The sequence below is a fragment of the Temnothorax americanus genome, unplaced genomic scaffold (genome assembly GCF_048541705.1).
Source record: "Temnothorax americanus isolate GAGA-0224 unplaced genomic scaffold, ASM4854170v1 Scaffold146, whole genome shotgun sequence".
NCBI classification, from domain to species: domain Eukaryota; kingdom Metazoa; phylum Arthropoda; class Insecta; order Hymenoptera; family Formicidae; genus Temnothorax; species Temnothorax americanus.
Window position 1 is genome coordinate 40,421 of NW_027509282.1, and position 23,955 is coordinate 64,375.

At 37.7% G+C, this 23,955-nt stretch overlaps 2 protein-coding genes across 5 annotated transcripts; one reads left to right on the forward strand and one right to left on the reverse strand.

Moving 5' to 3' along the window:
* The first annotated feature begins 814 nt into the window (after positions 1-814).
* LOC143894893 (U6 small nuclear RNA (adenine-(43)-N(6))-methyltransferase) lies at positions 815-5,986 on the forward strand. 3 transcript variants are annotated; one of them, XM_077401567.1, is made up of 6 exons: positions 815-1,474; positions 3,507-3,723; positions 4,004-4,144; positions 4,439-4,790; positions 4,952-5,147; positions 5,263-5,986. In XM_077401567.1, the coding sequence occupies exons 1-6, from the start codon at positions 1,370-1,372 to the stop codon at positions 5,761-5,763; spliced, it is 1,512 nt and encodes a 503-aa protein (XP_077257693.1). In that variant the 5' UTR covers positions 815-1,369; the 3' UTR covers positions 5,764-5,986. The 3 variants fall into 3 exon arrangements, with proteins under 3 accessions (XP_077257693.1, XP_077257692.1, XP_077257695.1); XM_077401566.1 differs by having other exon boundaries at positions 816-1,474; positions 4,430-4,790; XM_077401569.1 differs by lacking the exon at positions 815-1,474 and adding an exon at positions 3,157-3,368 and having other exon boundaries at positions 4,430-4,790.
* Clu (clustered mitochondria protein homolog) lies at positions 5,846-23,929 on the reverse strand. Of its 2 annotated transcripts, none has more exons than XM_077401565.1 (17): positions 23,787-23,929; positions 14,663-14,940; positions 13,921-14,343; positions 13,102-13,468; positions 12,812-12,948; positions 12,273-12,553; positions 12,078-12,204; positions 11,569-11,743; positions 11,286-11,488; positions 11,028-11,169; positions 10,570-10,775; positions 10,231-10,437; positions 10,047-10,145; positions 9,500-9,844; positions 8,958-9,230; positions 8,624-8,749; positions 5,846-8,421 (listed from the first exon to the last, which is right to left on the reverse strand). In XM_077401565.1, the coding sequence occupies exons 1-17, from the start codon at positions 23,887-23,889 to the stop codon at positions 7,765-7,767; spliced, it is 4,149 nt and encodes a 1,382-aa protein (XP_077257691.1). In that variant the 5' UTR covers positions 23,890-23,929; the 3' UTR covers positions 5,846-7,764. The 2 variants fall into 2 exon arrangements, with proteins under 2 accessions (XP_077257691.1, XP_077257690.1); XM_077401564.1 differs by having other exon boundaries at positions 11,013-11,169.
* Positions 23,930-23,955: the final 26 nt, after the last annotated feature.

Here is a 23,955-nt window from a genome sequence, read left to right on the forward strand (position 1 = left end):
TCGAAGTTTGACCCCTTGCGAATTGGCGTGGAATGCCCCATATATACATACATACTTATTGCAAAGTGTTCTCATAATAATATGTATATTTATGACATATGTGATATTATATATATATATATATATATATATATATATATATATAACTTACATATAATATTAAAGAAATAAAACTTATTGTGAAATAATTTTGTATAATGTTAAAATAAAGTTTTATAACATTAAAAAAAGAACAAAAAACGGAGTGTTTATCAACATTATTATCCATCTAATTTTTTAATACATCAGATCGAATTTCAATATTTGCTGCAAAATTTTAACAACAAAAGTACGTGTGCACCACTGATATAAAATTATTTTGATAAATCATTTTAGTTTATTGTAAATTTTCTAAATACATCAGCAAAACACAAAATTTATCTAAAGCGGGTGCTTGTTGGCCTTGGTACGTTACTGCCTTCTGCTACGGACGGCCAGAAAGCATTTTTCAGGCCGTATTGCTAAAGCGGGGAGCACGCGGCAACGCCGCACAGACGCGGCAACGTCGCAGTCTTTATGTCTCTCTACTGTGCGTCCGCGTGAGCAGTTCAATGATGTGTGTGCGTATTCACACATAAAACCTAGAAGTTATAGCGTTTTTTCTTGGCTGCACTATTGCCCACTAGTGCAACACTAGTGCAACATTAATGCAACGCTATTGGGTAGTGCAGGGCAGTGCAGGGCGATAGTGCAGCCAAGAAAAAACGCTATTAGTTTCTCGACGTTGGCAACACTGAAACGAAGTTTCGTATTGTCACCGCGCGAGGTCTTCAACATCAATTCGGAGTTCGGCCGTGACTCCTGTCGACCCTTAAAAGGCCGGTTTTCACACGCAATGATTAGTGGCGCCAACTGACTGGCATTCATTGGCGCCAGAACCAACTGGCAAACTCACAAGTGTTTATACAGTGATTGGCGTATAATATGGAAAATATTTAACATTTATTAAACACACAGTAAATGACAACAACCATATAACCTCAAATTTTGAGGTTATATGCTTTGGCCAATAACCGCCAGTAAACGCCACATTACTAGCGCCAGTTTGCATCAAGTGTTTACACTTGCATTTTTACTGGCATTAGTCGACTGGCGCGGCCTGGCGCCACCAATCATTGCGTGTGAAAACCGGCCTTTAATACCTGCTGACGCGAGACGCGAGTAAACAAACTTGACGATGCGCTTCAAGCCAGTTTGTGCGATTCCTCGTGAAAAACGCGAGCCAGACTTGGTTCTGTCGGTTCTGGTCAACCGTCTATTGTGATTCATCGTTTCGGACGTGGAGCGGACGGTTCCTTCCAGCCTTCCACTCGGGGTGAGGTCGGTGAGGATGAGCGTGCGGCAGTACATCCATCCGAGAAACAAGTACAAACGACCGCCGGATTACAAGCAACTCGCGGTCATGTATCCGGAGTTCCGCGAAATCGCGATAATGGTATTATATTCTTTACAATTTATAAATTGCAATACAATGTAATAATGTATGTAATAAATTACATTTGTAACGCGAAAGAAACTTAATTTAATATAATTGTATTAATATCATACGGGTATTTATTTAGAATAGCTACTGCACCTCAAATATCGATGAAATTAGGCTTAATCGATTCGTTTTTGCATAAAACGAAAGAATCTGGCAGAAAAATGCGGCGGTCTGCCCTGCGAAGCGAGATATTTAGCGTTAAAGTTGACGACTCTCAGGTTATGAAACCTGTCATACCGACGCAATGTAGCGACTGTGGTAGCGACAGAAACATGCCCCGCGGCCACATGCGCATGCTCCGTGGCCACATGTGTAGGAATTCGAAAAACAGCATTTTATCGAAATAATTACTTTTATCGCGACTCTTATAGGACGGTTGCACGCAGTGCATACGACACATAACAATCATAATAGTGGCGCGCTTTACTTGTTTAAAATTTCGCGAGCTACATTCCGTCGGTATGACAGATTTCATAACATGTCAAGTCGTCAAATATGTACTTTTCGTATACCAACTATTCTCTGCTTTACAAATTATTTCTGCTACAGATATTATGCGTCGAAGTTAACGAAACAGAAATAATTTGTTAAAGCAGAGAATAGTTGGTATATGAAAAGTACATATTTATATACCAACTATTCATTGTACATATAAATATGTACTTTTTATACCCCAACTATTCTCTGCTTTAACAAATTATTTAACAAATAGTTTGTTAAAGCAGAGAATAGTTGGTATATGAAAAGTACATATTTATATACCAACTATTCATTGTAAATATAAATATGTACTTTCCATATACCAACTATTCTCTGCTTTAACAAATTATTTAACAAATAATTTGTTAAAGCAGAGAATAGTTGGTATATGCTTGAATTTCTTCACGTTGACATTCAGAGCACTGGGCAGAAATCACATTGCGTCAACACCCGCGAGGGCCATCGCAATGCTTTGTTTTAATTAGACAGTCGGATTCCCCTAGTCCGTGCCAGTTCTGAGCTGAGCGTTGAATGGCGGCCGAAGAGGACGACCACGACGGCTCGCGCCGCCACGGAAGCCTCGCAGCAAGGAAGATCCGCGGGAGGCCAAGGCACGGGACCGAGCTCGGATCCCCGGGACCGGCGCGAGAACGCCGATCGGTTCACCTCGCCCAGGCCCGGCACGTCAGCCAAACCCGCTTCCCGACCAAGCCCGACACGCCCCGCTCCTCAGAGCCAATCCTTATTCCGAAGTTACGGATCCAATTTGCCGACTTCCCTTACCTACATTAGTCTATCGACTAGAGGCTCTTTACCTTGGAGACCTGCTGCGGATATGGGTACGAACAAATTATTTAACAAATAATTTGTTAAAGCAGAGAATAGTTCGTATATAAAAAGTACATATTTATATTTATGCATTATAATGGAGGATTCACATTGTGTCCGATCACGTCCGATGTTCGACGTACGACGATCCGACATCCAATAACAGAACTTATTATTAGAGACAAAAATTTCCTATTGGATGTCGGATCGTCGTACGTCGAACATCGGACGCAGTGTGAATCCTCCATATAAGTATGCATACGTTTCAAATTCGCGCACTTTTGCATGCGCGTGCGGACACGGAGCATGCGCATGTGGCCACAGAGCTGACAGAGCATGCGCATGTGGCCGCGGGGCATGTTCATGTCGCTACCACAGTCGCTACATCTCGTCGGTATGACAGGTTTCATAACCTGAGAGTCGTCAACTTTAACGTTAAATATCTCGCTTCGTTGGGCAGACCGCCGCATTTTTCTGCCAGATTCTTTCGTTTTATGCAAAAACGAATCGATTAAGCCTAATTTCATCGATATTTGAGGTGCAGTAGCTATTCTAAATAAATACCCGCCAATGTTTACGCATACTTACGTCATGTATTTTCCTCTTTTGTAAGTGTAACGCACTTAAATGAAACGTGAAATGTACAGAATGCTTTTTGCCCATGTTGGTTACCTAGGACTTTATGGGAAAGGTTAGGATCGACTTCAAAGAGAGGAAGAGCCTGCACGTGCTTACGGAGACACTTTTGAAGCATGATTTTGATCTACATGTGAACATCCCAGCGGACAATCTGAATCCGGCGATTCCCCTGCGCTTGAATTATATTCTGTGGATGGAAGATTTGATGACTCATTCTAAATTGGAGATGGACAAAGTCACGGGCATCGACATCGGTGATTAGAAACTGCTTTTGGAAATGCTTTCCCAAAGTGTCGATAGAACTTCTAAATTTAGAAAATTTAGAAATAGAAAAAGTGAAATTATTGCAATCATATTATGATATTAAAGTAATGAATGTTACAATGTTAATCATAACTGCAACGGTAAAGATAACTTTAATTAAATGATATAATATTATATGATTTGATTCATTCATCTTGTGATGTACATGTATGCTTAATATAACATTTTAGATTGCTATTCGAGATCTCTGAACAATTTTGTTTTAAATAGGAACAGGAGCAGTTTGTATATATGCTCTGTTGCTGGCAAAAATCTACAAATGTCAAGTGATTGGTACCGAAGTGGATGAGAGAAGCATGGAGCACGCCCAGAAATGCATAAGGAGAAACAAATTGCAAGATTTAATTGAAAGTAGGTCCTATTAAACACTCTTTTTCTTGAAGCGAAAGAAAAACTAAAAGCTGATAGATACCTTTAGAATCAAAACTTATACTACGTTTACGCGAGCGTTATTTCTGTATTAACTTACGATAATTTACCCGTTTACGCGGAGTAAATTATCGTAAGTTACTACAAAATCCCATTTACGCGAAGGAAAATCCCGTTTACGCGAAGGAATTATCGTAAGTTACTACAGAAGTAACGCTCGCGTAAACGTAGTATTAATTCTTTATATAATGGGATGTTCTGATGTAGTAATTACAGTGAACTCCAATAAAATTTTTAAGGACGTGGTACAGACCGATAGAGTTTACGATTTTTCGATGTGCAATCCGCCGTTTTTCGAGAGCGAGGACAACGGCTTCGAAAAAATCGTGAAGGTTTTACCACCGAGAAATGCGCCTACCGGAAATGATGGCGAGCTGAAGACCGAGGGTGGCGAAGTGGGCTTTGTGACGAGGATGATCGAAGAGAGTGTTGAAGTGGGAGATCGAATAAAGATCTACAGCACAATGATCGGTAGGAAAGCCGATCTGGTCAGTTTAAGACGATTGCTAAGATCGAAAGATATAAAGAATATGACGTGGACGGAATTCTGCCAAGGGCACACAACACGGTAAATAAACGTATTAAATTAATAAATCATTAATAATTTTTTTTAATACAACATCTATTAACGCAGATTGATATTAGTTTATTAACTACTTAATTATATTATATCACTAATTATTTATAACTTTGGAGTTTATTAAAGCTGTATAGTATATTTGTTGACAGATGGGGTTTGGCTTGGAGCTTCCTACCGCAAAGTATTGTGAATCTCACTACAGCACCTGTCATCAAAAAACGCGGAAAGTCCATAGTGCAATCGTTGAGAAATTATAAAATTTCGATAACGTTTCCCGTGGAGGATAAATTTTCTTGCGTAAATGATATAATAAGCTTCTTGAGATCAACGGCGGAAGAGTTAAACGTAACGCATCACTTTCCTTATTTATAACGTTAAGTTTGTGGATTATCGTGACGTTAAGTAATTGAGAGTTAATTTTTAAAAATTTCGCAAACTTTTAATTTTATTACTGCAACAGGTCAAATTGCAAGATTTACCCGTTCCTGAGGACAGTTTCGACGGCTGGGCGTGTCAAGTAACTGCAAGAGAAAGATCATGGGAGCATACGCGCAGAAAGCGGCGTTTAGCGCAACAGATTGCATTAAAACGAGCGAAAGGTGAAGATGGCGAGTGTATTGAAGCGAATACGTGCGCTGAAGAAACTTCGAAAACTGAGAACGTCACGACGAATCCGCACGAAGAAAATTCTGATAAAGAAATACCTGACAAAGACGTCCCTCTGCTTGTTTGTAAGCTCTGGGTAGAGACTGAAAGCCTTGACGATTCTCAGGATGTAATTACACAATCTGACGAGATACTCAGGATGTGGATGGTGTTCGAAAATGGGTATGGCGGTTTGGACGCGTTACATTCGCTGCGACAGTACCTGATAAACAAACTAGGAGTGAGGGAGAAGATTCTAGATAATCCGTCAAAATTTAAGAGAAAGAAAAAGAAGACAAAAGAGTCGCTGCTCTAGTCGTAATCAGGCAGTAGAAAGGATTTAGCGTACAATAAATAGGTTGCAGAAAATTCTGAAGGTTCTTAATTAGATCGCCGTATTACATATAAAACAATTTATTCCATGCAACATGTTGAAGAAAATCTGTAAGGATAGTAATGTATGTTTACATGCAGGATAGTATGTGTTAACCAAGTTTGTAACGTTCTTTTTATTTTATGATATATGTGAAGTTTTGTAATTTTATTTATATAATTCCCCCCCCCCCCTATAATGATTATTATTTCTCTCTTTATAATACAATTTATCTGAGTGCAATGCGGTAATTTGTTATTATGATTATTATTGCAATGCGAAAATGAGCCCGTCGAGAGAGACGGCGGCAGAGGTCGACTACATCGATCGGTCGATTAATTGGTTTTTTTTTCTATCACTGCAGAAAAATTGCTGGTGCTTTCTTCAGACCTGAAAACTCGTAAAATCTACGAAGGCTATAACGGGAATAATCAGCATTATTTTCTGCAATAATCAAAAACCTCGCGACACGATTACTATCGGACTATCGGTGTCGCGGTCACTGCTTTTCGGTCGAACCGCGGCGAGGAGATTTCGGATCGGGCTACGGATAGATCCGTGAAGCGGGTAAAACAAATTATAATTAATATTAACAGCGGGATAACAATCGGTTCTTTTACTTTCGGTCCTAAGACTATAATCGCGCAACTTGAAATCAGCTACGACATACAATGACTCGATTAAACATTTGGCCATTGCGTCCTTAATTACAAACATGATCGGTTAACAATACCATTCGCTATTTTATACTATTATCATCGTCATTCTCGATACCGCATTAGAGATGCCTAGGATATCTTCATATTAAGCAGGCGTCTGTTAAAAAGAAAAACCTGAATTAAAGGATATCCATAAAAATAAGAGGAAGCACTTTCTCGCGAATTGCTGTAATAGAAGATGAAATAAGACGAATTATACTCGTATGGATGAACTGTAAATATCGTAATACTTTCTTCTTTTTCTTATTGGTGGCAATTAGGATGGAGTGACGATACAATATGATAATGTCACAAAAAAAAAAAAAGAGACATTATTGAGTGAATTCGTATAAATGGGTGCATGCGCTAATGTATATTAATGCAGATTAAAGCATGTGTACACACATCTATGTTACGCACAACATATATATATATATATATATATATATATATATATATATATATATATATGATGAAATATTCAATATATATTTTAATAAATTGCAAAATTACAACATGCAAAATCATACTCAAGTCTCGTAAATTCACCTGCTTATGCATGCATCTTGTGTAATACGACAGCCTTTAATAAGCACTAATACATTCAAGAATGTGTCGAAAGGGTTGCGAATTCGCTTTACAAAATAATAGAGAAAAGGAATTAATTTCGAGAGTCTGATACGAATTTAGTCAAGTTTGAACGTTACTTAATTTGATAAAATTAACAACCAGCACCGGCGATGTATTTGTATCACCGGCATTTTGCATGGTAAACAATTTAAGCCTTAAAAAATTGCGTGGTCGCGTGCGCGCAAGTGAAGAAATGGTATTGCTTTTTTTTATTTCACGCAATGGCGAAAAGGAAACAATCTCTTTTACCTTAATTAACTTGAAAATATAATCTTCACTTAAAATTGCTCTCTTTAAGCAACATGGCACCTGTGTCTTTATATACATTTGATATAAATGTGCATCTTGCATGCAAATTCAACCTCGACGGATACATTCCTCCGTTTACCTTCACAAACACACTACCAACGACGGTAATCTTGTGTCTCGTCTCTTTTTTTGAGTCTCGTGTCTTAATTGCGTTTAAATGGTATAACAAAAACGGTGCAAGGACTAAGTATGTATATATCGTACACAACGATCCTCGCGCGAAATCGTCATTTTTCACGACGAAGGACTAGGGCTTAGAAATAAGAAAAGAAAGACTACTAATGTTCGTCGTCGGCGAACGAAAGACTCAGCTCTTCGCCACCACGCCCGACTCTAAGGCGCCAATTTTGCTAGCTTCCAAGTCTTTTGTTGTCTTCTGCTCGACCTTCTCGACTTTTTTTTCCGTTGCTTTTTTGATTTCTTTATCGTTCTTCTTGGAATCCTTTTCGGTGATTGCTAGGACGGCTTCGCCGTCATCCGGCGACTGTTCCTTTTGCCGCTTTTCGATCTCCGCCTTGAAGTTATCGATATCCTGCTGGCTAATTTGCACGAAGAGTATGCCATTGATAACGTTGAGCATGTCCAGCACAGAGCCCATGCTAGGCGGCTGCACCTGAATCGGTGGCAGGCTTACGCCTGACTTGCCCGTGTAAATCTCATTCATTTTCTTTTGTAGCACGACCGCCTGCTGGGTTAGATGGCGTAAGCAATCGCTGCTCTCCTTCGTTTTCTCGTGCTCCTCGCCAAGCTGCTGCTTATAAATCGCGTAGGTCTCCTTCTCGTTGTTCAGCGCCGCTCGAAAGTCACCCATGCATGACTGCGTGCGTGCTACTAAGTGATACGATACCGCAACCTTCAACGAATGAGGACCGTGATAACGTAGATTCAAGGCTAACGCGTGTTCCAGGAAACGCAACGACAACTCGTACTCGCCGACCGCGTGCAGAATCAGCGAGATGTTACTCTGCAAAAATAAAATATGATATTATTATTGGAATTCAAATGTTAACTTTTTGGGAAATTTATGATGCCTTAAAAAATACATAAAACTATTTTATAATTATATTATAAAAAAATTATATATATTATGTATATACAAAATATAAAAATAACCCGTACTTTGTAACTTTGTAATTTTTATACGAGGAATTTCTGATTAGACTTACGTCGAGCAAAGCCACTTCCGGATGATCTTCACCACAGACTAATAATGCTAGATAACGTGCTCTGTACAGTAATCTTAATGATACGGATACTTGCCCGTTGGCAAAAGAATATAAGGCGAGATGTATCTGCAAACAAAAAACAATACATTATTCATTATTACACTGTAAAGAATATTACATCATTTATATTGTTCTTTGTATATTTTTTGTATAATTCAGTAATATAATTCACACAATGTATAGGTCTATTATGCGTAGAATTATTCTTTTTACTTTGCACTGTTATCATTTTAACAACTCTTATTTATTTTAGGAGGATTGTAATATAACTTACATATTCTGTTATGGTGTATGGATGATCAATACCATTAACCCTCTCCGACATGAGCACAGCCTTCTGCTGAGTGGCGAGTGCCTCCGCATGGTCACCCATTATGTAGTTCAATCTTGCTAACATTCTAAGACACTGAGCAATTTCGGGATGCATAGCACCATAGACATTATTCAGAAGATTCAACGCTTCGCTGATTAGCTCATATCCGTCCTTTAAATATCCTTGTTGGATCTTGCTTTGGCCGGTGGTGTAAAAGTTATATGCGTCGCTAGCCTAAAGAAGTTAAGTTGAAATTACTTGGCTTTTTATTGTCACACGCAATTTTACTTTAAACAAAAATTATTCGTTAGATTTTTATAAATTTAAGGACTTTTTAAAATTCCTTAAATATTAATTTGAGTAAAAAATATACTCTTTTAAGATTTAAAATTTATAGTTTTTCTTAATTTAATGAATTATTGCTTCACAAATTGACTTTTAAATTTTTGATTAGCTATCAGTTAATTAATCTTGTTTGTATGCATTTAAGATTGACTACTTACTCTAGGATTGATATGTTTGACGACAGGGAAGATGTTCAATATGTCTTCTTCAAAGAACGTCGCACGGTTCTTGTTTTCGAAGTTGTATTCGCGTAGTAGTATCTGAATACCGGTCTTGACGCAGAAGCCGCGCAACAGTGAAATTTTTTGTAAATGGAAGTGTTCTATCGTGGCTTCCACAGATTCCGGGCTCAGTGTTTCCCAGTCGTAATAAGCCTTTAAGTCACCCTTAATTTGCTGCCATAACGATTTAGGCGTCAACGATGCCCACTCTACTTCCGACTGCAGTGGCCCGTTGTTCCTCCCCTTGCGTTTATTACGGCGTTTGGCAGTTTTGCTCTGAAGCTGAAATAAAAAATTGTTTAAAAGCTACTGAAATTTAATTACACGAAGTATAACCTTATTAGTAACTATTTGTTGTTCTTCACTGTTTTTATTATTGACTTGCAATTAACAAAATCTCAATCCTCTTAATCGTTACTTAACTTGACTGTTAATTTAATTAATAATTATGCATAAATTATAAATGTGCTACAATTAATCGTACCTCTTCTAGATTTTGTTGCGGGTGTATAATTTGTGCTGACGACAGCAAGCAATTCAGAAAGTGGCTGACGGCCGCGGATAGACTCATCAGTTCCGTACCCTATAAAATGATACATTTACACAATTGTCTCTTGTATATTTATTAAACATGCCGTAATTTTAGCTTGCGCAACTAAATATTGTACCTGCATGTAAGAGGTAAAAATGTGTTTGGCCGATCGGAGGATCAGCTCAGATACAGCAATGCGGTTGAGATACTGCAACTGTGGTACCGCTGCTAACATAGCCGCTAATTTACCAAGATAGCGAATATTAATGCCTCTACCATGGAGAGCCTCCACTAACGTGCTACCGTCCATCGCGGCCGCTGTATGATCCAGACACTCTCGAATCTGGAACAAAGATTTTCTTGAGAAAAAAAATACAATTGTACAATTATAAGTACATTCAGAAACAATCCACATTTTGCATCTAATTGCAGAAATACTAAAAACTTGTGCTGCTAAATTTTACGACAAACTTACAAATGTCGGCAGTTGCACAGTGAGCAAGAAGTCCGCGGCGTCCTTCACCAACTGCTTCTGCTTCTTCAGATCGGGACCATTAGGATCTGGATGCTTGACGCCGGGCGAGAACACGTCCGGATTGAATCTCACGTCGAACTCGGCTTCTCGCAGACTACCCACTGCCGTCGCCGCTCTTCGTACTATCTCTCTCGTGCTTTCCTCCACTATCGCCCAGAAATAAACCTTGTTACAAAACTAGTTTTCTCTCGGCCTTATAACAATATATTTCTTTATAATTTATTCTTTTCAATTCTTTCTTCTTTTTTCCTAACATTCTCTCAATGTTAATAAAATCCTGATAATTCTAATAAATTCTGATAATTAGTAAAATTCTGAAGGCTATTTCTTCACATATATGATCCTATGTGGTCAATGAATACATGAAAAGATATAACACGCACGTTCTTGTTTCTCACCGCCTGTGATTGAGTCAGTGATGCTCTCGACAATCTTCTTAGCCTCGTCAGCCTCTATTAGAGATTGAGCGCAGTCTTCCTTGTTACTGTCCACTGTTACAATAGCAGTCGAATCTTCCTTTTTGTCCTCCTTCTTATCTTCCTAAAATTATTGGTCTGTATTATCTTGTAAACATACTATCTCAAGTTATTCGGATTTGAGTAATAAATGTAATGAAATATGAAATATAATATAGAAAAATATCTGTTTACATGTACCTTTACAGTCGTCTCTTTTTCCTTTTGAGATCTTCTAACTGATGTAAGCTGTTGAAGATGAACGGCCGCGTGCTTGATAAATTGAACGTACCTGGCCTCGACAAACGAGTCTATGAGTTCCTGCCGCAGACAGGCCAGTCTGTGCTTGTGTTCCACTGGGAAACCTAAGGCTCGTGCTTCTTTGCTCAGTTCCACACCTTCAACTGAACGAGAAGAATGTTTTCCAAATGAATAAAACAGCTTCTTTTTCACATTATAGTAGAATTAGTACTATTCGACTCACGTTTCAGAAAATTTACATCGGGTGGGAAGGTCCTCAACAAATCGAGCACATAATGCCGCGAATCGTTACCAATGATACCCTTGCATTCCACACTGCTACAAAGTTCGATTTCCTCGCCTGCGTCGTTGATCACTTTATGAGGAAGAATTTTCAACTGCTGCCCAGCTTTGTTTAACTGAACGCGAGTATTAAAAATATTTGAGTAATAAGACACATTAGATGATACTACGATAATTATAATGACAGTAAAACCATTAACTCTTTTCCTTAGTAAAAAAAAGACGAATTAAACTGCAGAAAATTTATTGAAGAAATTAAACAAAAAAAAATGTAAAAGTAAGATTAATTGAAACTAAAAAACTGTAATAACTGAATAATCAATTCCTTCAGCTTTTACATTGTAAAAGAAAAACCATTAATTTACTATTTTTATCTCCTTTTCAATATTTTTCTCAATAATTTTATTATTATTATTATGCAGATTTTAGTTATGTATTTTGTTTATTTACCAATTCAAGATACTTTGGATGCGTGAGAACCGTCTTCCCGAAGTCGATCGACCCATAGACTACCGATTGTTCTTGCTCGCGTTCCAGTATACCTGGTATAATAGATTGCGCGGTTACGCGGTAGCCTCTAAAAAATTCACATAGAACAGATTATTAATTAAGAAACACACTAATAAGAAACTCTAGGAAACACACCTATAATCGATGACGACAGTGCCGAGAGTATAGAGACCGGGCAAGTCCACAGCCGCATATACTCGGACACCTTGCAGATCATTGCGAGGCGCAACAAAAGCCGCAGCGTCACCGCCCAACTCCTTATAATGATCGCGCACGTCGAAGCCGAGCGAGAAGAAAATGTTGTTCCAGATGAACATTTGCATTTTAGCTTCCTCGCCAGGATTGATCGCCATCACGTTGCCATCGATAACCGCCACCGCTCCGCGAGTCGCGGCCGCCACGAAGTCACTGTGGACCTAAACAATGCAAAAATAATTAATTATTAGGAATTATTTAAGAACTCATTATTAAAACTATTAAAAAGTGACACTTATTTTCATTATTATATTATTCCAATTTTAAAATTATTATTGTACATTTATAAACATAATTAAAAAAAAAAATGATTTTCCATGAAAAAATAAAAAATAAAGAACACAATTTTCTCCGTACTACTAGTTTGGAGACATTGTATTGTATATTATTAATATCAAGAAAAAGAGTTAACGGCAAACCTTAAAAATGGCACGCTCTCGTAACAATCTTTCGGGAAGGTTTTTACGCGGTAATTCCCTCGTAGTTTGCAGTTCCTCGTTCCAATCGCGTGTTTGTCCCGGGATGTGTTCCTCGTATCCCAACTTAGAGGAAAAGGCTAAAAAGAAGATTAATTAAATTAAATTTCTATAACAATTTTCGCAAGCGGTATTAATCCATTAGCACTTTCGAGTGATTAAAGCCAAATGTAACACAGGTAAATGAAGTAGACTTCGGTTAGAGAAGTTTCTCTACTACTTCCAGAACTTACTGTCTTCCGCGCGAATTGCATCAATGGTGTGTTCGATTTGCGGTGCGCTCCAGGCATACAGCTGATAAGGTGTCGCCACTCGTTCGAAGGGATGCCTCTGAGTCCTGCGCCGTTGCATAGAAGCAAATCCTCGTTTAAAGGTTGGACTGAGCTGATTCAACAGCTCGATCAAACTGTGACATAAATGGCTAGGTGTAGCTGGTTTAGGATTAAACACTTCTTTGGTTGACTGGTTGACAAAGAAACCTCTGGCGCACGCGGTCAAATAATATTGCTTGTCCTCCAATGTGACCACATGTAAGTATATCAGATCGCCGTGAAGTTTTCTGTGGCCAGGGGGTGGATTCCATCCTGACGTTGTAAGGACCTAGGGAAAATACAAAAGAAATTTAGAAACCTTTTGTTTTTTTTCTTGGTAAGGGTAGAATCTAATTTTAAATTTTTTAAAAAATAAAAAGAATACTTAATCATCTTTGAGCAATTTTTCTTCGAATTAATCGATTAGTTTTCATTATTTCGAATAAAATTAGGATAAATATACATAATCTTTACATTTCTTTAATAAATTTATCTAAGCTGTATTCTTTAGATTTATGAAAAGATTTTCTAATATCTACCTTCCGAAATAGAAAATTTGCATCCAAACTAAAGAACTTTCCAAAAGTTTGATCTTTCTTTAGACTTTTAAAGAAAGTTAGAAAAAATATCAATAATACAGTATTTTTATCATGTCAATTCAATATGTAACATATCTTTTCTTATTTTATTCTTTTCCAACTCCTACGATTAAATTATTAAATGACTTCACAAATTATGTACCTTGAGACACGGCGGGCACTTTTGCTCCTTCGCCTGCGGTTGGAGAGGCAACAAGGGCCTATCCCTACAACCGGGTATAATGTAATCGGGTGGCGTGCAATCGACCGAATCCGCCCGGGTCTTCTTCTTCTCTAGGATATCACCGTTCGTGACAACATTGAGAAACGACAGGCTGCTGCACTCGACGCCGTTGTAAGCGTCCGCGGGATCCACAGACTTCAGCAGATCGCGTACGTGTCGTACATGTATGCGCGCCTCCCGCATCGTGTACGGCTCCTCCACCACTTTGATGATCGAGCCGTCCTTCAGGCCCTCGATATTCTTCAATTCGGCGAAGTTGTCCAACGTGTTGCCATCCAGCTGCAGTGAAAAGCACGTGCGGTGACACGTGTCTTCGCGGTCCATAAGTAACTGATGAATTTCCTGCAAAGAAAAGACATCAGTAAAGAGTAGAGATATTAGTTTAGGCGTTGATTTCATCGAAATACTTTACAGAAATCTTGCCATAAACTTAACATAAACATGACATAATATAATAAATATGACACAAAGCAATGAACACAAAGTTTTAATAAACAAAAAGGGATATGCCATTAAAAAGAAAAAGTTAGAAAGTAAAATTAAGTTTAAAGTGTTGATAAAGACAGTTTATTAAGTAACCTAATAATATAATTAATTGAAACAGTATGTTTTTAGGCAGTGTACACATGATACTTTTATTATTCGAAAGATGAACGGTTACCTGTACGAGCTCCATACTGGACACCTGAATGTCAAAGGGTTCAGAACCGGGACTGACAATCTTGACAGTGAAGCCCATGTCCTGAATGAAAACAACTTCTTGCTCATTCGAGGCATCCTTCTCCTTGTCAGCGCCGTCCTTCTCGTTCTTATCACTGTTTTTATTGTCTTCATTCTTCTCCTTTTCACCTTCCTTCGTTGCTTCAACTTCCCCTTTTTCCACAACGTTCTCCGTGGCCGTGCTCGTGCTTCCATTTTCATTTGCCTCCTTGCTCACTTCTACGAATAATCCATCACATGTAAAGAATGGTCCCACGAATTATCTCATAGACTTTTTAGTATTATATAATTAAGAGATGTATTTTATATAAAAAAATAAATACTAAAAAGAGGTCCTATACTATTAATAAATCAACTGAAGAAAAAGGGGCTTAATTAACCCTTCATCCCACTAGGTGGGTTGTTTTTCGTTTTCGTCCGGGCGAAAATCAAATTTAGTTGTAACTTTTGAAAACGGGTAGAAAGGGCGCCACTGCGCATCCGTAAAAAAAGTTATGCTCCCCGAGAACCCGCCTACCGAGTTTCAAGGCGCCAGACCCTCTCCAGCCGTCACAGAAGACACGTAATTCTTGAAAAAACGATGTTGGCGACGAACACTTAAGCACTTCATTTCAAAATAATTGCATGCAATATTTTTTTTACGAAAGGTACGTTTTTCCCCTTCAATTTATTTTTTTATTCATTTCGATATCTTTATTTGTCTTCAAGTTATGATTTTTTAAGTAAAAAATGATTTTACAAGTTTTAGTTGTAGTTGCTCCATTTTTTAAATACAAATTATGTGAAAAAATTAAATTGTTTATAATTTTATAATTGATACTTCAAATTGAAGGTTTGAATTACCTCCATGAATTTTTTCAGATTTTTTGTAACATTTTAACACTAAAAAAAAAACGTCAGGACGAAAACGACCCACCTATGCGGCGTAAAGGTGCCAAAAAAACCTAGTGGGATAAAGAGTTAATAATATTTCTGTGTGAATTTTTTCCAAATCAATAAAGACCGACAAATAATCAACAATTGCGGTTTATTGGTTTGGAATAAGTATACAAAAAATCATATAGAAATATTATAAGGACACGAATGACTGACAGAGTCCGTTTTTTCTTTCAATTATTTTATCAAAATTTTTCCATTTTTATTGGTGTATGTAATTGCTTAGATTTTTACGGTTTTAGGAGTTATTAACACACAAATAATCAAAAGTAACTAAACTCAAATTCATCTAAACTTTCAAATTTCTTTAAAAATAAGTTTTATTTACAGAATAACTTGGAGATTTGACATTATATCCGGATCTCTATTTAATACATTTCATTATACGAATTCAGATTAGACGAAACAGTCCTAAGTGACGAGATAAATAAAAAAAATTAATTGAATCAGAAGAAAAGAAATCACAGAATACTATGACTCGCTCTCGCCCTGACACTGAAAGGAACACGACGCATTTACAAGATATAAATATATCTTCGAGTCAAAGCAGTTTCACGTTGTCAGGCGCACTTTCCGATGCACTCTCAGACGCACTCCCTCACCATTCGCATTCACCGGTGCGCTTATAAATAAGCGGCAAAGTAAATAGTACGCACCGTACTATTTATATTGGGGCACGTGTTTGCAATACGCATCGGCTTCGGAGTGCCAGCAACGATCTATGTCAAGAGAATGCCTCTTGAATCGTTAGCAGCAATAATAATTACGTTATCTTTTGTCGTAACAACATTTAGTCTTGTCGATTTAGTGTTTCTCATTCCCTTGAATCTGTATTTAATTTAATCCCTTATTATATTATTTGTTAAAATCTAACAGTACTAATTCTTATTAAACTAATATCTATTAATATAAATCATTTTATACGTGAGGTTTTTATCTTATCTCTTTCTTATTGCATCCTTCTCTTTCTTTCTTAATCGCTTTAATCGTTGTTATTAAAACGAACGAAATCATTAATTATATTAGTTTCTATAAAATTAAATTCATATAGATGCATCTTTTTCAGTCAAAAACGCTACTACATTCTTATTATAATTAATAACAAGAAGTTTTGTTTTTATAATGGCCGAATCGCATGCTTGGCATCCGATTTTAACAGTTCGTAAAAATGTTTAACCGCGCAATTAACACATAGTTTTATACAAATGATCGCAATTTTCCGCCATCAAGGACGCCATGTCACGTTTCGTAAGTATATCGTCGACTTCGAGTAATCGTCAACGACAGCAGTCGAGTCGCGGCTACTGATAAGAGACCTGGTCCCACAATTCAAGTGCCGAGAATCACCTAAACCATGAGTTTAGAAAAAGTCGACAAGACACAAAAACAAATTCTATAATTTAAGTAAATAATCCATATATATTAAATTTTTTTCTCTTTAGTGATTCTTTACGCGTAAGAATACTTGAATCACGAGGTAAATTGAATTAAGTAAGAGATGTTACAATCATATCGTCTATATAATAAATGAAAACTCATCCTTGACAATTAGATAACGGAATTTTACGGTTTGAGACACTTCGTACACTCAACTCTTCCTTCTCATTCTTTTTATTGGCGCTTATCGCCTACTTTGCTGTCTTATCACCGTGTTATCGTGTACGGTTCCATCGTCGTTCTGTGTAGAAGCATTGTACTCCTGTTACAAACGCGGTACGTTAACGTGATGCAGAGATAAGACATTTTATCATAAAATGCGTGATAATGGTGGGAAGGATCTATGTGGAGAAGGACCACGAAGATTACAACAAATATTATCGATAAGTATATTTAGAAATAACATAATGATAGTAAAATATCGTAAAAACGTGTTATATTTGAACTTGATATTTTTAATGAATGCTTAAAAGATGCCATTTAAAAATCTTTATCTTAAATATATAGCGTTATAAAAAGAATAAAAAAGAATAAGAAAAAAAATTAGCTTCAGTCGAACGGTTCAACTAAAAACTAATATTTAAAGTTATTATTGAATTTCGAAGAACTCACCAATTGTTGCATGCGTTTTATAACTTCATTATTTCGGTTATTATACGGATATCTATTATTAGCTGTCTAAGTTTCGAAATAAAATCCACTAAAAAGAGGCTGCACTTAAGCGGCGTAAACAGATGATAACAATATTCACGACTCACTCGTAATAAGAGGCAGATAAATAGAATGTATGCGGTGACATTATTAGGACATCGCTGTTAATAATTATCGCGAACGAACGATCGATATTATTCATCCTTCTGTCTCTAAAGCGGAGCGTGTTGATAAATGCCATCGCATCAGTCTCATTCATGCGGCAATGCGAAATTCGCGCGTGGCTTTAAAATATCATTCATAAAACATAAAACCCTCTCACGACCAGATGACCATCAAAATTACTCGCGAATTGCCGCGCGCTTTTCTTCTCGCCATTTAATTTATTTCACCGGCGCGATCCTCATGACGGAATCGTGATGCGGTATCGTCGTCAGTTGACCCTGGTGAGAAAATGGGTCCTGTGAACTTGGCACACCATACCTAAAAATCTAAAAGTTTTTTTAGAGTTCTGACTTTTTTGTGAATAGTTCTAGAGTTCTAGATAAGCATTTTAAATAGTTCCGATGATTAATTACAAAAAAATTGAATTTGAAAATATATGGTGCGCTAAATTCACACAACGCACCAAATCATGAAAATCAATTATTTCTTCGGAGTTTTAGTTTGTTTTACAATAGTTCTACAGCTCTGTATCATATATATCAATAGTTCTAGCAATTAGAAGCAAAAAATCGATTTCTGAAAATCCAGTGCCCAAACTGTAACACCTATCTAAGAAAGGTAACAGTTCCGACCGGATCGTATTTTTGCGACTTTTTCACGTAGTTTTGCAAGAAATTTTAATCACTTTTTAGTAATGCAATTATTTTAAAAATAAAAACCATATTTAACACATAAAAAACTTTTTATTTTATTTTTTTACACGTTTTAGCCGACCTGATAAGAGTTCTGCGTAGCGTTCCCTAAATTCTACAAAAAAGTCATAAGTTTTGTATGTGAAATAACTACAGGATAATTATAATAGCACTCACAGAACTGTCAAAATTTGGACAGCGCCTTATCTACAAACCCGCGGCGTAAATGCGACCTTCTTATATAAAAAAAAAATTATTTAAAAAATGAATAAATAATGCTTATCGATAGAACTCTTCGAAAAACGTTAAGACACGTTCAGAACTACAAGATAATTATAATAGAACTCACAGAACACACACTGCCAAAAATCGGTCAGTGCCTCACCCACAAACCCATAAATGCAACTTTCTTAAAAAAAAAAAAAAAAAAAAAAAAAAAAAAAAATAAAAAATAATCACATAATTTTCATCACTAGAACTTTTTGGAAAATGTTAGAACACGTTCAGAACTACAGGATAATTATAATAGAACTCACAGAACACTGTCGAAGATCGGCCAGCGCCTCACCTAATAGAAACCCGTAAATGCGGCTTTCTCGGTAGAAAGAATTATTTTAAAAATAATCACATAATTTTTATCACTAGAATTCTTTGGAAAATGTTAGAATACGTTAAAAACTACAAGATAATTGTAATAAAACTCACAGAACTGTCGAAAATCGGCCAGCGCCTCACCCATATACTCGTAATTGCGGCTTTCCCGGGAGAAAAAATTATTTAACAAATGAATAAATAATGCTTACCGCCAGAACTCTTCGGAAAACGTTAAAATACGTTCATAACTACAAGATAATTATAATAAAACCCACAGAACTGTCGAAAATTGGCCAGCGCCTCACCCATATACCCGTATAAATGCGGCTTTCCCGGGAGAAAAAATTATTTATAAAATAAAGAAATAATGCTTATCGCCAGAACTCTTCGGAGAACGTTAGGACACGTTTAGAACTGTAGAAAAATTATAATAAAACACAGAATTATCAAAAATTGTCAAAAAGTTAATTTTTAAATGTTAAAAACGGCAAAAACTTAAAAAATAATTATTTCACATACACAACTTATATGACTTTTTTGTAGAATTTTGGGAACGCTACGCAGAACTCTTATCAGATCGGATAACACGTGTCAAAAAAATTATTCTTAAATAAAAATTTCTTCTTATGTGTTAAATATGGTTTTTATTTTTAAAATATTTGCATTACTGAAAAGTGATTAAAATTTCTTGCAAAACCATGTGAAAAAGTCACAAAAATACGATCCAATCGGAACTGTTACTTTTCTTAGATGTTAGTTTGGGCACTAAATTTTCAGAAATCAATTTTTTGCCTCTAATTGCTAGAACTATTGATATATTTGATACAGAACTGTAGAACTATTGTAAAACAAACTAGAACTCCAAAGAAATAATTGATTTTCATGATTTGGTGCGTTGCGTGAACTTAGCGCACCATATTTTTCAAATTCGATTTTTTTGCAATTAATCATCGGAACTATTTAAAATGCTTATCTAGAACTCTAGAACTATTCAAAATAAAGTCAGAACTCTAAAAAAACTTTTAGATTTTTAGGTATGGTATGCCAAGTTCACAGGACCGAGAAAATGATCGATTAGTCACGTTTTTCAATATAATTCTATATGTATTTTCATACAGTCTTCCAATTCAATCTCCTAATAACTTTCTTTTGAATTTCTTAATTAAGCACACCATGTATCGAAAATCATCAAATACTTTTTCATGAGAGAACTTTAAATACAATTTGGAAACGTAAAAAATATAACTCGCGAACAGATTTATATTACCATAAAAAAAAGGGGTTAAAAAATTTAATGTGTTACAGATATCCGATATTAAAGATGTAAAGATTTATATTATAAATTAAAAAATAAAATAAATTTTTTGAATAGGTAATAAAAGATTAATTTTTTTAATTTAAGAAGCAAATTTTAAATTATGCCTATTTTTGCGAAGATCAATCCCAAAGAATACGAATATCTAGAAGTAATCTGTAAGACCTCGCAATTTTGCGGACGTCTACTCAAATAAACAAAATCTATGTCAAGAAATTGAAAAGACGGACGTGAATATATAAACTTGAAGATAGATATATGGGGTAGATGGCTATACCATTTACTGCTAAATATAGAGTCCAAGCGACGGGTTTACTGTACGGGAGTTATGCGAGTTCACGATGCGCCGGAGACACGTGAGGAGGATCGATTTAAACACGCAAGCTCAAAGGTGAAAGTACGAGCGTCAGCGTTAGCTGCAATTGCGCCAGTTAGTAGCCCGAAGCCCAACTCGATTATCATCGAGGGATGTTTGTCTGACGTGCAGAACTCGGGCGGCACAATATAACAGCCGGCGCCGATAACCCCGGCTATCGATACCGGTACCCTCGGCGACTCCGCATGGGCATTGTTCTCTTGATACACGTGCACAAGAGGCGGATCGTTAACACGAAACTCTCTTCCCTCCTAGCTTCTAATTAAACCTGCAAATACACGAGTGGTTACACATGGCTCTTGCGCCGCGTCTGGTCAAGTTTCTGGGTTTTCTGATGCAACTCTTAGAATTGTTAGAGTAGTTAAACGTTCGTACAAACTGACGTCTCGCCGCGGACTAAAAATATTGTTACTTGACGCTTAGAACAATTCCTTTTTCTAATCCGAGGACAATTGTTTTTTGAGAATTTTATGAATTTCAAATTTTTTCAAGCACACACGTGCTATTCATCCGTTCCACGTCCGAGAAGGAAAAGTGTGTCGTGAAAAGTATTCGTCGGAGAGTTACATCCTTCAAACCCTCCCATCAATCAACGTTGATCTTTGAAAGAGGAACACGTGTTCCATTGCTTCTCTCCCTATACTTTTTCCACTTGTGTCGGTTGAGCAAAGAGAGCAAACCCTAACAAAACAATTGAGAAAATTATTTTATCTCTCACAAAATCGAAAAGAAGATTATCCAAATGGCAAATTCAAAGGCAAATCAATCCGAGAAGATTATCTAAAATAAGCGTCTGGATAGTTTCATTATGATTGTACATCAATAGTCGCCGCATTGTCGCCGTCTCAAAGATAAATCTTGCAAATCATTCGACATATATTTCTGGTCTTGAAAATGTCAACATTCGTTCTAATCACAAATACATTGCATCATATATTGACGTCATTCTGAGCATCGGTGTTGCATCACCCCCGGTCGTTTATCTTATGTTATAGTATATTATCATCTCGAAACGTTAATTATATATAGAAATTCGTCGTACATATCGCTAAAATCGATACATTAATATATATCCGATCTCAATCCGGCGTTCACGATCATATCGTGCATTGTGCAAAATGCATCCTAATCCTAAATATTACGTCATGCTGTTCAATTCGCTTTAAAATTCGAGACTTGTAAGTAACGATACCCGCGGAGGCCCGGCGTTCACGCAGAATCGATACTTCCGATCGATGTTTTCGTCCCGAGCACAGCTGGAGATTACGTAAATGCGATTACGTTTGCGGCGCGTGTCCTCGTTATCGTCGTGAGTGACGATCTACAGACAGATCATTGGCATCCCTTTAGAACCGAATCGAGATGCTTAGAGAATTCGTCATGGATCGGCCGAGCCTCGTGAGTTCTCATTCCGAGTTGCTATACCGAGTTTTGGGAAATCCCGATAAGTCGCATCTTTATCCGAACTGCCGAAATTCCCGACACGTGTTCGAAGCGTCCTTCGCTAGTGTTTTGGAGTTTGGCAGGTAAACGCCGGTTTTTCAAATTTCTCAATTGCGACTTTGTCGCATGAGAAAGGCAGAACCTTGCACCGTAATCTCGTGTAGTTCCATTCGCAAGTACATCGGCAAGTTCTCGGGTATCTGAGTACCCCGCGAGAAGCGGCTCGACCTAAGAAACCACGACAAGTTCCTCGCTCTCGGTAACTTCCCAGACAGACAACACCATGTCCAAAATCGGGACATAAGACGTCTTTTTAGACATTACATTATAAGATGTCTTAATTTTAGTTCTAATTGCACGATACATGCTGTCCCTAAAGTTCAATTTCATTTTGTATCAAGAGACACGGTAGTGTCTCGCGCCAAGTACTTACATGCGGAGCGAGACCGACCGTGACTCTTTTACGCGACGCGACGGGTTGCGAGTACTCGAGATGTTGAGATCTCGATAATGTATAATAAACTGCAGTATTTTTATATCAAGCAAATATTGTCGTCAGGTGACAGCTCTACGTACCCAAATTTTTAATTTCTTTTCGTTTTTTATACAAAATCGATTGTCGTACTCTAGATTTTTGTGCGTATTTTAATTGTGTAAAAGAATTTTGCAATTCTGTAAAGCCAATTCAAAGATATCTTCTAATAAAAAGATGTCGGTAATTCTGCTACTTTAAAATCAAGACATAAGACGTCTCAAAGATGTCTTTAAGATATCTTTTGTCCCGATTTTAGACATGCTTGGTGCCTAGGTTTTTCCGAATACCTCCGCGACTCTCCGCGAATCTCTTATCTTTGAGAGCGAGTTTGGCGGCGATTTCCAGTATTTCCACAGGTACGAAGGACGGACCGTCTCAGCGTGACGCAGCTGTGACGTGGTAAAGAGGACAGAAAAGAAATGCGAATACAATTCACTCAACATTCAGCTCGAGAAGAAGATGCTTTGCTTTCGCCGGCCGGAAAGGAGGTCGGTATGAAAATTCGTCCATTGGCGCCGCGGCGCGTCTTCTGCTAGGCCTCCCTCCTCCGCCGGCGTCCCTCCTCGTGCTATACCGCGGCTCACATGACCCCGTACCCCGTGTGCCGAGATTCGCGCAATTCGTATTCGTAGCGTTACATAACGCGCCTCGCGCTCTATCTCGCTCCCTCTCTATCTCTCTCCTCGCTCGATCGAGGCCGGCTTGCCTCGCGCTCGATGATCTGAACGACGAAGCAAAACGGTTCCGACGAGCCGCGTGAGCCGCCGTCCTCGTCGGGAATTACGAGACGAGGACGGTGTCGTCCCCGTCGAGGGATTACATAACGCTCGCGCCTCGCGGATCGTCGGAGCGCGGCGGATTAACCTTAAAGAAACGGAGCGCGGCACCCTCGTGGGTGGGCGCGCAAGCATCGGTACTGACCGGTCACCTTCGTGGCATCGTGCACCTGATCGCCGTTCAGCAGGGGTATCTTCGCGCTGCCGGTCTCCCGCTCGGACGTGTCGATCTGTGCGCCGACTGCCATTTCCGCGACTAGGCCACTCGGATCGGACTACGAAGAACGAAGAGGAAAACGGGAACGATAAAGACG

Excerpts from the sequence above, each read along its gene's own strand:
- Clu (XM_077401564.1), bottom strand. The coding sequence starts at position 23,889 with ATGGCAGTCGGCGCACAGATCGACACGTCCGAGCGGGAGACCGGCAGC. Across the intron at positions 14,941-23,786 it reads CGATGCCACGAAGGTGACCG|AAGTGAGCAAGGAGGCAAAT; the intron begins GTCAGTACCGAT and ends GATTATTCGTAG. Across the intron at positions 11,489-11,568 it reads CGATGTAAATTTTCTGAAAC|TTGAAGGTGTGGAACTGAGC; the intron begins GTGAGTCGAATA and ends CTTCTCGTTCAG.
- LOC143894893 (XM_077401566.1), top strand. The coding sequence starts at position 1,370 with ATGAGCGTGCGGCAGTACATCCATCCGAGAAACAAGTACAAACGACCG. Across the intron at positions 3,724-4,003 it reads AGTCACGGGCATCGACATCG|GAACAGGAGCAGTTTGTATA; the intron begins GTGATTAGAAAC and ends TGTTTTAAATAG. Across the intron at positions 4,791-4,951 it reads TGCCAAGGGCACACAACACG|ATGGGGTTTGGCTTGGAGCT; the intron begins GTAAATAAACGT and ends ATTTGTTGACAG.